Source organism: Erythrolamprus reginae, chromosome 3, assembly GCF_031021105.1.
Source record: "Erythrolamprus reginae isolate rEryReg1 chromosome 3, rEryReg1.hap1, whole genome shotgun sequence".
Lineage (NCBI taxonomy): Eukaryota > Metazoa > Chordata > Lepidosauria > Squamata > Dipsadidae > Erythrolamprus > Erythrolamprus reginae.
This window is the reverse complement of record NC_091952.1, coordinates 97,128,714-97,147,272: the sequence shown is the minus strand read 5'-3', so window position 1 is coordinate 97,147,272 and position 18,559 is coordinate 97,128,714. Positions and strand designations below refer to the sequence as shown.

The window sequence follows — 18,559 nt, the reverse complement described above, 5'->3', positions numbered from 1 at the left end:
CAGCTTGGGGTTTCTGTAACTCTTGTGATTTTTGCAGCCAATATATCCATGCAATCAAGTTTTTTGAAGGCACAGCAAGAGAGGTTTGTGATCTTCAGGGCAATTTCTTGTTCTGCCTTCACTATGTGTATGGACACTTCTGACTTCTTCACATCCACTACTGTCACTGTCCAAATCCCATGAACCAGTTTTAAAATCACAACCGTTCTCAATCTAGTTACCAAAATCTCTTAAATCAGCGAAGAACAGTCTTTTTTACAGGGAGCAAAATCATTCCCACCCTTACTTTGTTTAAGATTAGGTAAGCTGGTCTGCAAACATCCACATGGCAGGACAAAATAATCTTTTCACATTTCTCTGCTATCATCTAGTAGTCAATCTAGATTTCTGCAGTCAGATATGGTTCAGTTCTCTTAGCTTTGCTGCTCGTTTTGTTGCAGACGTAAAGGCAAAATAATCCTTACCTAAATATTAAATAAAAATAATAAAGTTAGCCATCAAGACTTCAACCACTTTTCCTTAATGTTCTGATCATTCAATAAACTTTTTTTTTGATAGACCCACAAAATAGGCAAGATGCTAAAAGGTCTCTTTGCTGCCATCTAGTGACCACTCTCTGGAATCAATTGACCCCTGTGATCTGCACTCTTCCTACCTTCCTGGCTTTCCTGAAGGCTGTGAAAACTTGGCTTTGCCTGCAGGCCTGTGGCCGATGAGTTATACCATCTAGCTCCGGCTAAAAGGATGAATTATTTATTTTCTTGTGGTTTTAAATTGTTATTATATTGTTTTAAATTGCTGTACACTTCCCAGAGTCCCGAAGGAGTTGGGCGGCTTATAAATAAATAAATTAAATTAAATTAAATTAAACTTTTTACAGCCCAAATATGGTAGATCTAGTCTTGGGGGAGGGGGAGAGAAATGTTTTCCTGCCAGTAATACTGGGAGATAAAATATCCTGAGCTGAGAAGCCCCTGAGTAGCCTCACTCACCACGGCACTAAAGACATTCCTCTTTGATTCAACAGATTGAAACAGCCTTGTTCTGGGGATCAGCAAGAGGGGAAGAAATTGGAGAGGTTGGGAATGTTTTTAATAAGTTTTGTGGTTTTATTAGTTGTGTTTCAGCTAAGTGTGTGTATTGCCTACTGCCTGTCCTTGTTAGTTGTATATGGCTTGCTGTCATTCCCCTTGTTAAAAGGGCATTATAAATAAATTAAATTATTATTATTATTATTATTATTATTATTATGTGAAAGGACAGTGGAACAGGTGTGTGCACATCGCAATTGTGCATCAGTTTAGTGCAAAAGAGATCCCCAAGATTCACAATCACGATCAAGCCCAGCATTTCCCGAACTGCTGTCTTCCAGATGTTTATTTATTTATTTGTCAAAACATACAAGATAGCAGGTATTGGTATAAACATAAACAAAAGCAAAGTAGGTACAGGTAAATTTGGACAATAGGACAGTAAGACAAGGACGGTAGGCACGATGTTGCGCTTATGCACGCCCCCCTACAGACCTCTAAGAAATGGGGTGAGGTCGACTGTAGACAGTCTTAGGCAGTGATGGCGAACCTATGGCACGGGTGCCACAAGTGGCACGCGGAGCGATATCTGCTGGCACGCGAGCTTCAACATGCAGGTTTATGCTGGCCAGCTGATTGTTGGCTTACACAGAGACTTTGGGAGGGTGTTTTTGGTTTCCAGAGAGCCTCCTGGGGGATGGGGAAGGCATTTTTACCCTCCCCCGGTTCCAGGGAAGCCTTTGGATCCTGGGGAGTGAAACAAGAGCCTATTGGGCCCACCAGAAGTTGCAAAACAGGCCATTTCCGGCCTCCAGAGGGCCTCTGGATTGGTAGGGGAAGCTGTTTTTCCCTTCCCCAGGCATTGAATTATGAGTGTGGGCACTCACGCATGCGCGATAGCATGAACGTGTGCTCTTTCAGCACCTGAGGAAAAAAAGGTTCACCATCATTGGTCTAAAGTTAAAGTCTTTGGGATTTGGGGAAGAAACCAGAGTCAGGTAGTACATTCCAAGGAGTAGTGGGTTGCTACTGGTGCAGTAGGGGACAGTGCAATTTGTGCGCGACCGTTCTGGTGGAAGTCCTATGGGTGCCACCATCTTTTCAATTTTTCATATTTTTTGCTTCGTGCACATGTGCAGAAGCAAAATCTCACGAGGGGATGCTCATGCGTGTGAGATTTTGGCGATTTTTTACTTTGGCACATGCATGGAAGCAAAAAACCACCAAACAACAACAACAACAACAACAACAATAATAATAATAATAATAATAATAATAATAATAATAATAATAATAATTTATTAGATTTGTATGCCACCCCTCTCCGGAGACTCGGATTTCAGCGCATTTTTGCTTTCTGCCCATGTACAGAAGCAAAAACATGTTGGGGACATGCACACATAACACATGCACAAGACAACCAAAGCTGCATACGCAACACACCAGTAGAAGCGGTAATAGCAGTTTAAGTTTATTGGATTTATATGCCACCCCTCTCTGAGGACTCTTACAACATATAAAAAAGACAATATATATTGAAATCCAAATAATTCAAATTCAGTTATAACTAAAAGAAATAAAGTTGCCCCTGATTCCAGGCACTGATCTTGTTTTGAACCTCTCAACAAATCAGGAGGAAATTTAGGTGAGGCGATATACGTGCCCGCTCGCTTGAGGGAAATCTCTCGTTTTCTGAACATGCATAAAAGATAGTCTGTCACTATGTTGTTTAAATATTAAGATAGAATTTAACCGCTGTTGTTACAGGCCGCAAACACATACTAAGAAAGAACTGACTTGGGGGAGGGTTAGGGTTATGTTCTGTCGGTTTGTGTTGTTCTCTACTTCAAGACATGTATAGTCAAAATAAGCAAACATACAATAAATTATGTAATGACTTTTTAAATAGTATTTATAAACTCAATAAAAATCATTTTTTTTTAAAGATAGACTGCTACTCTGCGTTGAACACCGCCTATGTTATCTGCCTTCATGGTCACTCAAAAAACATTTCATTGTCTCCGGGGGTGGAAAGGAGGAACTGACTAACTCCCACCAAGCCAAGGCCTTGTGTCAGCTGAAATAATTAAAAAAACAACTCTAGAGCTTCATTCCGATAAAAGATCCTTCCCCTCCCCATTCGCCTGTCTATGGAGCCCCTGATTGGTCTGCGCTCTCCCTCCCGCTTCCCGGCTGACCAATAACAAACCGGGGGGGGGGGGGGGGGAGACAGCAACCCGGCAAAGTTCCATTCTCTTTTCGCGTCCCGATCTGGATTGATTTGATAGCGGCGGAAAGGGGGGGGGGGGTCGCTCCGCTTGATGAGTTTGGAAGGGCGGGAAGTGGGGGGTGGGTCGGATCCAAAGTCCAACGTTTCCTAGCAATGGGGAGGATCCCTAAGAGGCGGCGGAAGCCGGAGCCCCCCCGCCCCCAGCCCGGAGGGTCACTTAGTCACCCTGCAGCTGCAAAAGTTAACTTCCAGGCGCGCAGCTTGCGAGCGACGGTCGGACCCTCTTTGGATCGGGGAGGGCGGGGAAGGGAAAGAAACGGTGCCACGAATTCTAAAGCCTCGCTCGCTTCTTTTGACTACCGCGGCTGCCTGCGCCAGGTAGGGCTTTGTCCTTTAGAAAAAAACAAAAACGACCGCGCGGTGTGTTAAGAACGGCCGCCTTTAGGAAAGATTGCAGCAGCGCGGCGGGCCGGATGCGTCAAATGACAACATCTTGAATTTGCCCCTTGATGGAGGAGCCCTGCAGGGACAAACCGCGTGGGCCCCTCGCCGGCTGTTGTGTGTTGGCTCCGGTTCCACGTGAGGGCAGCGCCGCTGGGGCTTCTGTGTCGTTTCCTTTCGTCTCTTCCTCCTCCTGTGTCCCGCGTCTCTCTTGAAGTAATGCAGAATCGCCTACAGCCACGGGATCCAACCTTGGCATCTTTAATTGAATCTGGTTTTAGAAGTTTTAGAAGTTTTAAGGGGCGTACATAAGTGCACGTCCCCTGTCCTATAGTCTCTCCCATATCTCATATATCTTCTCTTCTATCCCTATATCTTTTTCTGCTATTCTCTCATAGTTATATTTTACTCCTTTATTTTCTCCTTTAATACATTCTACCGGATTATATTACCCTCATTGTGTATTATTGTGTATTGGACAAAACAAACAAATTAATAATGTTTTGATTTTGGTTGTGAGCTGCCTAGAGTCCCTAAGGAAATGGGTGCTATACAAATTTAATTAATTAATCAATCAATTAATTAATTAAAACGCCCAGAATTCACCAGCCAGCTTTGCTGACTGGGGAATTCTGGGAGTCGAAGTCCACCGGGCTTAAAAGTTGCTAAGGTTGGAGAACCCTGGCCTATTTTATTTATTTATTTTATTGTTTTGCCAAGTATATATTGGTGGTATACAAAGGTATAACAATGTTTATATATACTGCTCAAAAAATAAATAAAGGGAACACTTAAACAACACAATATAGCTCCAAGTAAATCAAACTTCTGTGAAATCAAACTGTCCACTTATTCACAATCTGATTGACAACACTGATTGACAATCAATTTCACATGTTTCAGCACATTCAACTTTATACAGAACAAAGTATTCAATGAGAATATTTCATTCATTCAGATCTAGGATGTGTTCTTTGAGTGTTCCCTTTATTTTTTTTGAGCAGTACATGATACTAGTAAAATAGAAACATTAGGACCAGACGGAAAGCATGGTGGTGCACTTACGTACCCCGCTCTAAAGCCAGAGGAGGCCAAGGTCAGCTTCTACACCTGGGGGGCCCCTGCTGTCCCTGGATGAGGGAAATCCTTTGGTTTGCTGGCTGGGGAATTCTGGGAGTTGAAGTCCACCAGGCTTAAAGTTGCTAAGGTTGGCCTATTTTATTTGCTTATTTTATTGTTTTGCCAAGTACATATTGGTGGTATACAAAGATAACAATGTTTATATATACAGTACTGCTCAAAAAATATACAGGGAACGCTTAAACAACACAATATAACTTCAAGTAAATCAAACTCCTGTGAAATCAAACTCCACTCATTGACAATCTGATTGACAACACTGTTTGACAATCAATTTCATATGTTTCAGCACATTCAACTTTGTACAGAAGAAAGTATTCAATGAGACTATTTCATTCATTCAGATCCAGGATGTGTTCTTTGAGTGTTCCCTTTATTTATTTATTTTTGAGCAGTGTACATGATACTAGTAAAATAGAAACATTAGGACAGGGGACAGAAAGCATGGTGGTGCACTTATGTACTCCCCTTACTAACCTCTAGAGCAGTGTTTCCCAACCTTGGCAACATGAAGATATTTGGACTTCAACTCCCAGAATTCTCCAGCAAGTGAATGCTGGCTGGGGACTTCTGGGCATTGAAGTCCAGATATCTTTAAGTTGCCAAGGTTGGGAAACACTGCTCTAGAGCCAAAGGAGGCCAAAGTCAGCTTCTACACCTGGGGGTCCCTGCAGTCCCTGGATGAGGGAAATCCTTGGGTTTTCTGGCTGGGGAATTCTGGGAATTGAAGTCCACCAGGCTTAACGTTGCCAAGGTTGAAAAAAAAATAGCAGAATGCTGCTTTAGATGACCTAAGATTGGCGTTTTATCAGAAATCCAGGCATAGATTGTGATATATCTCAGCAGGGAGAAAGAATGATTTGTAATCTTTAAGCCAGACTTTCAACAATGAAGGTTTTTTTTGAACTTCATTGATAAGTGACTCCTAACCAGTTTAGTTTTTTATTAAAGTAAATAAGTTAGTTTGAAGTCTTCAACTCAGGAGCAATGCCTAATGATTTCAGTGGGGCTTTGATCCCCTGCAGTAGGGGGTTACATTTGGCTAAATATTGTGTGAGTTGTAGGTTTTCAAAATTCCTTCCATTTTTTCCATAGCCGTGGAATTTATGCTTATTCAGAAGTAAGTCCCATTTAATTCACTTAGGTTGTGCAATCTAATTTATTTTGCTAAATGTGAATGATGAGTTTTGTGTTTTCCATTTGTTGCACTAGAAAGGTCCTTTCCATCTCTGTTATTCTATTATTTGGAGTATAGGACACCATAAGTGCAGCTGAATACAGTGATACCTTGTCTTACAAACTTAATTGGTTCCAGGATGAGGTTCTTAAGGTGAAAAGTTTGTAAGACGAAACAAGGTTTCCCATAGGAATCAATGGAAAAGTGATTAATGCGTGCAAGCCCAAAATTCACCCCTTTTGCCAGCCGAAGCGCCCGTTTTTGCACTGCTGAGATTCCTCTGAGGCTCCCCTCCATGGGAAACCCCACCTCTGGACTTCTGTGTTTTTGCGATGCTCCAGGGAAATCCCAGCATCGCAAAAATGAGTGCTTTGCTGGCAAGAGAAGTCCAGAGGTGGCGTTTCCCAGCAAAGGGAGGATCAGTGAAATCGCAGCATCCTTGAAACCCCACCTACGGACCTCTGTGTTTTTGCAATGGGGTGGGGTTTCCCATTGAGGGGAGCCTCAGGGGAATCCCAGTAGCGCAAAAATGGGTGCTTCGCTGGCAACAGAAGTCCGGAGGCAGGGCATCCCAGTGGCAGTGGTGGGTTTGTAAGGTGAAAATAGTTTGTAAGACGAGGCAAAAAAATCTTAAACCCCGGGTTTGTATCTCGAAAAGTTTGTATGATGAGGCGTTTGTAAGACAAGGTATCACTGTATTTTTACCTGGAAACATATCCTTGTTCAGGTTAAAAGTAACATAAGAGCATAGGAAAGGAATGGAGTTCTGGGAGCAAAAGCTGGGGAGGTACATTTTCTGAAATACAGTGATACCTCATCTTACAAACGCCTCGTCATACAAACTTTTCGAGATACAAACCCGGGGTTTAAGATTTTTTTGCCTCTTCTTACAAACTATTTTCACCTTACAAACCCACCGCCGCCGGTTGCCCAGCCTCCGGACTTCCGTTGCCAGCAAAGCACCCGTTTTTGCGCTGCTGGGATTCCCCTGAGGCTCCCCTCCATGGGAAACCCCACCTCCGGACTTCTGTGTTTTTGTGATGCTGCAGGGGAATCCCAGCAGGGGAATCCCAACAGCGCAAAAACGGGCGCTTCACTGTCAACGGAAGTCCGGAGGTGGGGTTTCCCAGCAAGGGGAGCCTCAGTGAAATCGCAGCATCGCAAAAACACAGAGGTCTGGAGATGGGGTTTCGAGGACTTCGGTGTTTTTGCGATGCTGCGATTTCACTGATGCTCCCTTCACTGGGAAACCCCACCTCTGGACTTCCGTTGCCAGCGAAGCACTCATTTTTGCGATGCTGGGATTCCCCTGCTGAGATTTCTTTGCAGCATCGCAAAAACACAGAATTCTGGAGGTGGGGTTTCCCATGGAGGGGAGCCTCCAGCAGCGCAAAAACAAGCGCTTCGGCTGGCAAAAGGGGTGAATTTTGGGCTTGCACGCATTAATCACTTTTCCATTGATTCCTATGGGAAACATTGTTTCGTCTTACAAACTTTTCACCTTCAGAACCTTGTCCCGGAACCAATTAAGTTTGTAAGACAAGGTATCACTGTACAGGTATTTTAAGTGCTACTGGAGCTTCTTTCATTCTACCTGGCATTAAATCTGGTGCATAAAATTCCAGACTGTTTCTTGCTTTTCAGATTGCCAGAGGCAACAATTTCACTCTGACTTATATAGTGGAGTGATGTCACTATTGTTAGAAAAGAAAAAGCACTCAGTACCCAATTCTGTTTATGTACACAGAGGACAGAGGTGTTGCTTCCACAAGGCATTTTCAGGAAAAGAATTCAAATTTCTCTGATGCCATTCAGCTTGTCAGACTCAGGGAAATAGTCAAGGCAAAGTGGAGACTTCTCTGTTTTCAGTAAAACATTTATATAGCATAGTATGAAGAAATATTCTAGACTATACAGTAATTAGCAAGTCATTGAGAAAATGAATTTGAGGGAGAAAATGCACTTTTGTTGATTTAAAGAAAATGTATAACAAAAATTATGGAATGTTTTGAGCAAGGAAAGGCAGTCCTCACTTAACAATGATTGTTTGCCATCACTAATCAAATCACCCACAATTGTTAAGTCATATGTCACATGGCAGCGAGTTATAACATTCACCATTGACGTTGCTTGTTAGAAGCTGGGAGTGACCTCCTGGTTCGGACCAATTCTATGGAACCAGTGGTAACTTGGTGGCTTGGGTTGCTAGAACTGGCAGTAACTCAAGCATGCCACACCTCCAAACCAGTGCTCGGTGCCGCAGGGGCTGCCATCTTATTTTTTGCTTCTGTGCATGCGCATAAGCTGGGTTTTTTAGCACTCTGCATGCGTGTGTGAAGCACCCGCGCAGCAAGGAGTAAACCAGCATCAAAAAAAGAACCCACCCCCTGGATTGCAGGATGCTGTAACTCTCATAATTGTGCACCAAGCACCCAATTGTAATTTGATTGCAAGAACACTGCAATGGCTGCAACTTTGAGGACCAGTCATAAATCCTCTTATTCAGCACCATTATAACCCTAAACTGTTACTAAACAAATGGTCATTAAATGAGGACTGCATTTAGAGGCAAAGGTTTGGCTACTGAGTGCGATAAGAACAGTATAGGATGGAAATAAGCGTGATAATAAATGGAAAGGCTAGCAAATTTTTCAACATTGAATAACGTCATATCCCCCTGAATGCTTAATAACAAATATTTCTCATGTTAAAAGTGTTTGGTTGGCAACATGAATGGATGTGTATTTTTTGAATGCAAATCATGCCATGTTGTTGGCAGAGGAGAAAATAAGTATGCATAATAATATGCTTTTGTCCAAGTTGAAGTGAGAGTTGGGGCTGGTTAGGTCTCACACACAGAGTTTGCCTTCTCCAGGTCCCATCAGCTAGGCAATGCCGCCTGGCAGGGCCTAGAGGAAGAGCCTTCTCTGTGACATCCCTGGCTCTCTGGAATCAACTCCTTCCAGGGATTCGTACAGCCCCCACCCTTCTGGCCTTCCGCAAGCCTTTAAAAACTCACCTTTGCGGGCAGGCTTGGGGCCATTGAGATGCCTAGCTCGGGCCAACAAATTGGAATGTACATGGGATGAGTGTGGATTATTGTTTTAATGTATTGGGGTTTTAGATTTGATTTTTAAATTTAGATTTCTTATGCATTGTATTTTTGTACCTATTTTGTTGTGAGCAACCCTGAGTCTGCAGAGAAGGGCAAAAGTAAGTAAGTAAGTCAGAGACAGAGAAGTAAATTGAAGTCATTGAGAGTGGGGTATATAAAAAAACTATAGTAAAACATGGAGAACAAAAGTGAAGACTTCTTGTAGTATGAATGCATTTTGAATATGAAAGGAAGTGACCAGTATGAAACTGTAATGAGGTAATATGACATCAATCCTTCAGGACAGAACAGGAAACTGCAAGGATAGTTGTTGGAAGTTATAACCACAGAATCTTTAAACAACTGCTAGTATTTCCCTTCAGTATCTCTTAGGCCAGATGCAAACCTGACATATGAAAGAATAATAAGTGGGTTGAGAGGAAGAAAAAGGCTGAGAAATTTGTGGTTGCATAGAATTGATTGGATTGTGAAAAAGAGAGGAGTGAGAAGGTTAAAGAACAAAGACCAATCTGTGAAGTGGATGTAGCAGAAGTCAGGATGGTTGGCAAATTCAGAATGGTATTATTATTATTATTATTATTATTATTACTATTACTACTATTACTACTACTATTTATTAGACTTGTATGCCGCCCTTCTCCAAGGACTCGTATAGATATGTGTAGTCCAGCTCAGGTGAGGGTTTCAACTTACTGCCGCTACTGGTGCTGATGCACGCACAGCTCTGGGTGACTAGTGGGTGTGCGCATCCGGTGTGCGTGTGTTGGAGCGAGATTTGGCTTCTGTGCATGCTCAGGAAGCTAAATCTCACGAGAAGCTGCGCAGGTGCACGAGATTTTGATAATTTTTTTTTGCTCCTGTGCATGCATGGAAGCAAAAAGTCACCCAAAATTGCTGAAATCTCACGTGCATGTTCTATCACAATATTTTTCTTTCTGCGCATGTGCAGAAACCAAATCTCGCTCTGATGCACACGCATGCATGGCGGTCACCCAGAGCTACGCGGGCAGCTCCATTTCCACTACCAGTGCTGTGTCTCCCCCACATTATGGTAGGAACCTGATACTGGTGCAGGTAGTCTTCCACTTACGACTGGTCACTTAGTGACCGTTTGCAGTTATAATGGATCCTCCCAAAAGTACTTAAAACCTGGATTCAAACTTCTGATAGCCACCCCCTAATGGTCATGTGACTGCGTTTTGGATGCCTGGCAATTGGCCTGCATGTATGGCCATTTGCCAGAGCAAACAATGGCTTCACTTTATGACTGTGGCATTCATTTAACAACAGCTGCAAAAAAGGCAATAAAACTAGATACAATCACGATGACCCACTTAATGACTGCTATGACTTATGCAGGTTCAATTATCGTTGTAAGTTGAGGCTTGGAATATGTAAAATAAACATAGTTTTAGCTTATGCTTCAATTTCTTTTTCTCATCACATACCTTTCAACTTCCAGCATTACTATTTCTTATTTCTGAGCTGTGGTCTGAAAAATAGTGTTTAATGCCAAAGGAAAGAGTGTGTTGTATATGCCTCTATGAAACATTTCATAGATGCTGTTCTGTCGGGCTCTCTGGTACACTCCTCCCAAAAATTCATAGGTACAAATTTCAGACACACACATGTTTGAAAATTCAAAACAATGTTCTTTATAATGAAAATTCACTTAAACTAAGCCCTCTTTTGGTATAGCAAAGAGCACTGGTCTCCAAACAAACTGGTAATTTGTCCCTTATCAGTTCTGTGATACTTAGCTTGCATCTGTGAGGCAATTCACAGTCGTTCTTCTTTCACAAAGTGAAACACACTTTGCTCTGGTTTAGTTTCCAAGCGGGGGAAAATCAGCACACAAAAGGTCAAAGTCAGTAAAGCAGTCATGAAACACAAGGATCAGATAATCCTCCACAATGGCCAAACCCACAGGCTGCTATTTATAGCAGCCTCACTAATTGCCACAGCCCCACCCAACCACAGGTGGCCTCATTTACTTTGATAATAATCTCTCAGTTGTTGTTGCCTATGCATCGCTCTCCACATGCGTGGCTGTATCATTAACTCTTGTTCTGAATCCAAGGAGGAGCTAGATAATTGGTCTCCTTCTGAGCTGTCTGCCTCACTCTCCTCCCTGTCACTCATGTCTTCTTGGTCAGAGGAGCCTTCATCAGCAGATTCCACCAGGTGGGGGGGCAAAACAGGCCTGAAGCATGTGGATGTCTCCCCCACATCCACAGTCCTTGGGGCAGGAGCTGGGCCAGAGCTAACCACAACAGATGCATATACGTATTAAGCATTAATACGAGCCAGTGTTTGAGAAGGAGGCCAAAAACGTCGCAAAAACAGGCTTGCCACACCAGAACCAGCAGAGTGGGCATGTTTCACATCCCTTCCGTTAGGAAATTTCACCCTGTGGGAACTAGAGGTCGGCTCTATGTTGCAATGTTTGCCCCATGGAACAATATCAACCCAGAGGTGCTGATGGCCCTGACCTCCTGACTTTTATTAAGACTTAAACGACCTGGATGTTACCACAGGTACTTGTGCCGGCCGGTGGGTTTATTTGTTTTGGCCTTTATTGATTGAAAATAAAATGTTTTTAGAACCTGGATGTGTGTTGTTTTATTATAATAAATCATTGCCATTTTTAACCAATACTTGTTTTTAAATTTTATTTTGTATACTGTGTTCTGTTTTTTAAATTCTAATCCCATGAGTGCCCTGTGGTTTACATAAATAAATGCCACAGGAAACTTGTACTATTCAAAACTGCTGAAAAATCTGCACAGCTGCCAAAGGTTAAACTCGGATCTATTCACTGAAATGTTTTGAGTAGAAAATTCTGAAACTGTCTCTTACTTGGATTTTCCAACTAAGAAATTCACAGCAATTTGCTGACATGGTTAATCATGGATTATTTAACAAAGATTTCTTGATTTAGCCACAATTTGGTGCACACAAAGATCTTATTCAGCCACAAGCAAGAATTCACCATTGCATAGGCTGCATTCGGACTCTGCCCAACTTTTATGGGCTCCAGAATGTTTCTTAAGATTATCTGTCAAAATTCAACTATAAATCAATTAAGTCTCCATAGTGGGTAGAGTGCAGTATTGCAGGTCACTAAAGCTGACTGTAGATCTGTAGGTCAGCGGTTCAGATCTCACCACCGGCTCAAGGTTGACTCAGCCTTCCATCCTTCCAAGGTGGGTAAAACGAATACCCGGATTGTAGGGGCAATATGCTGGCTCTGTTAAAAAGTGCTATTGCTAACATATTGTAAGCTGCCCTGAGTCTAAGAAGGGCGGCATTAAAAAAAAACCCAAATAAATAAATAAATAGCATCCAGGAATGGGTTAACTCCATCTGTCATCTGATTGGACAGAGTCTGCAAACTAAGGACACGCCTCCTCTGGTTACCCTTTCAACTTTTAGACTCAGTTGGTCTTTGGACTAGACATGTCTTCATGGTTTCCATTCCTTGATTCTATCACACACAGTAATCTGTTTTTCTATTTCTTAAAAAAAGACTAAAACATCTCTATTGAAGTCTCCGATAGACTTAACATATCCACTTTACTTTCAGTTGACAAACATCTTCAAACATGGGTTGGATAGGGCAGTGTTTCCCAACCTTGGCAACTGGAAGGTATTTGGACTTCAACTCCCAGAATTCCCCAGCCAGCGAATGCTGGCTGGGGGATTCTGGGAGTTGAAGTCCAGATATCTTACAGTTACTGTACCAAGGTTGGGAAACACTGGGATAGGGAATGAATTTCACTGTGACTGAAGAGTGAACATGGCCCTGTAGAAAAGAACATGGAATGTAAAATTCTATTAGAATTCAAATATTATTTTATTTGAACTGTTATATTTTTTTTCCACAACTGTTGCCAGCGCCTAACATTAACTCTGATTTTTGAACTTTTGTGTCTGTTTTATGCAACACATGCAGCCAGATCCAACACCAACACAGAATGTAAAAAGTTTTTTCTTAATGTCGTATACAGTCTATAAATCCAAAGGCCAGGTTTCGAAACGGATTGTGGCTAGTTTGTGGCTAATGCTCCCCATTTGAAACTATCCGCGCTTTGTAAGTGCAGCTTATCTGAACGCCCAGGTCATGCTGTTTCTGCAAGGTGCATTTGAGGCATTTGCAATTCAGACAGAAATATTTGTTTTGGACTTCCTGAAAGAATGTAGTGAGTGTTGGGGTGTAATACATTTAGTCAGGAGATAGGCGGCTGATGTGCAACCACAGAGACCTTTGCCTTCAATCCGCTTCTTCTACCGAAGCATGTTTTATAGTTCTACTGTTTGTGTAGTGCTACCCGGCCAAATATAGCTAAAAGGTTAAAGGAAACAAAGATTATTTGTACGATCCATTGCTGACATGGAAGATTCTTGTGAGAATTTGCCTTACCAGCGCCTTGGGGCCAAGTTACGTGCTACAGAATTGTAAGTAGGATAATCCTAAACCCCCCTGTCTTTCAGGAACTCTCCTTCAGGATTGAGAACATTGTGCATTTTTCAGTGTAAAAAGAGGCGGGGAAGGAGAGAAATTAGTTTTCCTGCTATTCGTTTCTAAATTAGGGCTCAGGACTTTGAATCTTGCAGAAGTGTGTGGGTGAGAGAGTTTAAGGGCAGCGGGTGCAATAGGCTATCTTCTCAGAATGTTGTGTGTAAATTGAATTGAAGTTGTAGCAAAGAACCTTGAAAATCCTTTAATCACTGGACATTCTTTTTCCAAACAGATCTAGGCAACTGAATACTTTTATTTAGTTCAATTTTCTTTATTTCATGTTTAACATTTTTTAGTGCGTTCAGGAAGCATGCTGCTTAAAATACTATGTAAAACAGGCTATGGCTGGGTGATTCAAGAAAACATTTGTCGAAAGAAAGAGTAATTTCTCTTCCCTTAATCTGGTAGTTTCGTTTATTAATTTTCGAAATGAAAGCAGGTGGTACACATACAAAATGTTTAGCTTTTTTACAAAAAATAACTATCCTATGGGTTTGTTTGTTTGTTTGTTTTGAATGGCAGGAATATGATGGCTGAATCAGATCCAGATTTGATGGAAGAGGAATCACTAAAGGAGGATTTAAAGTTCTACTTTATGAATCCGTGTGAAAAATACAGAGCTAGACGTCAGATACCCTGGAAACTAGGGATTCAGATTCTGAAGATAGTTATGGTTACTACCCAGGTAACATTTTAAAAGATGGTCATATTACTTTGACGGGAGTTTACAGTATGTGAAATGGCAAGTGAATGAATACCAAGTAGATTATTTTTTTCTAGTTTTATTAATGTTAAATATTGAGAACTAGATCAATTGTGGGTAGAAAAATAAATGAATTGTTGTACTCTGAAGCCTTGGACCACTTGACCTGTCATGTGTACTAAGTTAACCTGCATCCCAAGAATTACAAAATTAACCATTAATTCAAGTGGGGGAAATGATTTTTTAAATCAAGGGCCAAGGGAAAAAATTAATAGGGCTGACTGGTTATTAGTGTAATTATTTGTACATCAGTTAACTTCTGGGCACTCATGAAAATATGGAATTATTATTATTATTATTATTATTATTATTATTATTATTATTATTATGTCAGTACAACACAGCAAACGAGATCACTATGCTGGATTTCGTATTTCATCACCAGTTGGGCGCTTCCCAAGCACCTAGGACTGCGTGATGTAGTGGCGAATTATGTTTGCCGATCCCAGTAAAGCGGCCTTTTGCAATTGACAGATGGAGATTTTGTCAATTTCGATGGTTTTCAAATGTCCGCTGAGATCCTTTGGTACTGCGCCCAGTGTGCCAAGCACCACTGGGACCACTTTCACTGGCTTATGCCAGAGTCATTGCAGCTCGATTTTTAGATCTTCGTATTTCACTAATTTCTCTAGCTGCTTCTCAATTCTGCTGTCTCCTGGGATTGCGATGTCGATGATCCATACTTTCTTTTTCTCCACAATCACAATGTCTGGTGTGTTATGCTTCAGAATTTGGTCAGTCTGAAGTCGGAAGTCCCACAGTAGTTTTGCTTGCTCATTTTCGACCACTTTTTCGGGCTTATGATCCCACAAGTTCTTTGCCACTGGTAAATGGTAGTTCCGGCACAAGTTCCATTATTATTATTATTATTATTATTATTATTATTATTATTATTATTATTAATTACATTTGTATGCCGCCCCTCTCCGCAGACTTGGGGCGGCTCACAGCAGCAATAGAAATGAATGTACAATACAAATCTAATATTACAAAGTTAAAAACCCATAATTTAAAAAACATGCACACAACATACCATACATAAATTATATAGGCCTGGGGAAGATGTCTCAGTTCCCCCATGCCCATATATTCTTTAACTGACATAACTTGAATCTTTCACTCTTTCCCTGATGTCTATCTCTCATGTGGGAGAAGTTCAGTAGTGCCCCATCTTGAAAAGACTTTGAATACAGGTGGCCTTCGACTTACAACAATTTATTTAGTGACTGTCCAAAATTACAATGGCACTAAAAAAAATCATTTATGAGTTTTTCACTTTACAACCTTTGCAACATCTCCATAGTCATGTGATCAAAATTAGGATGCTTAACTACTGATTCATATTTATGACCAGTTAAGAGTTGTGGTGGCACAGTGGTTAGAATGCAGTACTGCAGGCGACTTCTGATGACTGCCAGCTGCCAGCAGTTCGAATCTCACCGGGTCAAGGTTTCCATCCTTCCAAGGATGGTAAAATGATGACTCAGATTGTTGGGGGCAATATACTGATTTACTTAAACTACATAGAGAGGCCTGTAAAGAATTGTGAAGCCGTATGTAGTGTAAATGCTATTGGTGTGACAGTTGCCATATCCTTTTTCATTCATGTGATCAGGTTTTGCAACCTTTTGACAGGCAAAGTCGCAAAAGCTGACAACTGCAATGATTCACTTAACAAAGAGAAGTCGTAAAATGAGGCAAAGCCCACTTAGCAACTTTCTCACCTAGCAACAAAAATTTGGGGCTCAGTTGTGATTGTAATGATGATATTGAATGGATTCATTGTCAAATGCTTGCAAAAGCACCACCTCCTTACATTTACATTACATCTTTACACTTTGCAAGCAATATTGGAGATGCCAGAGATATTACTATAAACTTGTACAGTCACTGGGAACTCATTCAGTTTCTAGGTTAAGTGTGTAAAGGCAATTGTTTGTTCTGTGTATTGGACAACCTATGTATTATCTACCTGCTAGTCTAAATGTTTATTTCTGATATTCCTTGAGAGTGAAACAGGCTGCTCAAGCATTTTGCTTTCATTTGTAAAAACTTGGAAGGGATATGAAGATGAGAAAAAGAAATGCCTCTTCCATATAATGTAAATTAATGAGTGTCCTTCAGTTTATTTAGGAAATTAAGATTAAGTGATATGCCGGTGCCTGGAGGCTGTTAGGGTCTGGATGGGTGTCAACAGACTCAAACTCAACCCTGATAAGACGGAGTGGCTGTGGGTTTTGCCTCCCAAGGACAATTCCATCTGTCCATCCATCACCCTGGGGGGGAATTACTGACCCCCTCAGAGAGGGTCCGCAATTGGCCGTCCTCCTCGATCCACAGCTAACCTTAGAGAACCATCTTTCAGCGGTGGCGAGGGGGGCGTTGTGACCCTACCAGGAGTGGAAGTCACTGCTCACAGTCACTCATGCCCTCATAACCTCGAGTTTCGACTACTGTAACGCTCTCTACATGGGGCTACCTTTGAAGAGTGTTTGGAAACTTCAGATCGTGCAGAATGCAGCTGCGAGAGCAATCATGGGCTTCCCCAGGTATGCCCATGTTACACCAACACTCCGCAGTCTGCATTGGTTGCCGATCAGTTTCCGGTCACAATTCAAAGTGTTGGTTATGACCTATAAAGCCCTTCATGGCATCGGACAAGAATATCTCCAGGACCGCCTTCTGCCACACGAATCCCAGCGACCGGTTAGGTCCCACAGAGTTGGCCTTCTCCGGGTCCCGTTGATGAAACAATGTCATCTGGCGGGGCCCAGGGAAAGAGCCTTCTCTGTGGCAGCCCCGACCCTCTGGAATCAACTTTCCCCGGAGATTAGGATTGCCCCCACCCTCCTTGCCTTTCGCAAACTCCTTAAAATCCACCTCTGCCGTCAGGCATGGGGAAATTGATTCCCCTGGGCTGTTTTTGCTTTATGTATGGTTTGTCTGAGATGCATGAGTGTTTTTTTATATTAAGGGGTTTTAAATTGTTTTTAACTATTGGATTTGTATTTGTTTTTCTTGTTGTGAGCCGCTCTGAGTCTTCGGAGAGGAGCGGCATACAAATCTAATAAATAATAATAAAATGGGTGTTTTTATTCAGTGGCATACTACACAAGCTTTGCACATTGATTCTAAAAGGATTCTAAGGTATGTGAAAAAAATCTTTGGAATCTTGCTGAGAAAGGCTTTCTTCCAAAATCTTAGAGAGCTCACTACAAAAGTATTTAAATGATGTAAAGGCTAGAAATACCAAGTACTGTATCTGATTAGATACTGATTAAACAACCTTCCCCAACCCGGTGCCCTCATATGTTTTGGAACTGCCAGTTCTATAATTGGTAGTCAACATATTTTTTGAGCCATTTTGACTTTAGAGTTAAGTAAGTGGCTCTCCAACATACTGTATTTTGTGGATATCAGGCTTGGAAGGCTGCTTTGTACATCCCTGTGAAAATTGAATTGGATTTGGATGGTGAGGATAAACGAGAAGGTGAACTGAAAAGGTTTTTTTAAATAGTTAAGTGGATGTAGTTTCTCACTAATCAGGGTTCAAAAACAAAGTATTTTTTACATTTTTTTCATATTTTGAAATTGCAATTATAAATACTTTGAAACCTGATATTTATTTATTTATTTATTTGATTTGATTTGATTTGATTTGATTTTTATGCCGCCCTTCTCCTTGGACTCAGGGCGGCTTACAACATGTTAGCAATAGCACTTTTTAACAGAGCCAGCATATTGCCCCCACAATCCACGTCCTGGAGTGAGTGAGAAACAACAATTTGAGAAATCGAGCAGTGATGATCTTTCAAGATTAATGCTGTGGCCTTGTTTTATGGTGTAAGGAGGATGCTCTGCTGCCAATTGTAGCTGGCATCTTCACAGATAAAATTTTATTTATTTATTTATTCATTTGTCCAATACACAATACATATGGAAGAGAATAGACATGAAGTAATATATATAAAGATAATATGTAAAAATAGAGGAGAAGATATATGAAAGGAAGAAAATATATATGATATATGAGATAAAGGAAAGACAATTGGACAGGGGATGAAAGGCATACTAGTGCACTGATGTACGCCCCTTACTGACCTCTTAGAAACCTGGAGAGGTCAATCGTGGATAGTCTAA

The 18,559-nt window shown here is 41.4% G+C and overlaps 1 protein-coding gene across 3 annotated transcripts in view; it reads left to right on the top strand.

Moving 5' to 3' along the window:
- Positions 1-3,439: 3,439 nt before the first annotated feature.
- MCOLN2 (mucolipin TRP cation channel 2) overlaps positions 3,440-18,559 on the top strand; it is a 39,249-nt gene continuing 24,129 nt past the window's right edge. The window contains exons 1-2 of one of the 3 annotated variants that reach the window (XM_070746261.1): positions 3,440-3,639; positions 14,179-14,341. In XM_070746261.1, coding sequence (XP_070602362.1) covers positions 14,183-14,341 — 159 coding nt within the window. In that variant the 5' untranslated portion in view covers positions 3,440-3,639; positions 14,179-14,182. Of the gene's footprint in view, positions 3,640-3,895; positions 3,919-13,454; positions 13,593-14,178; positions 14,342-18,559 lie in introns of those variants that run through there. The other 2 variants (XM_070746262.1, XM_070746260.1) reach the window with 2 other exon arrangements.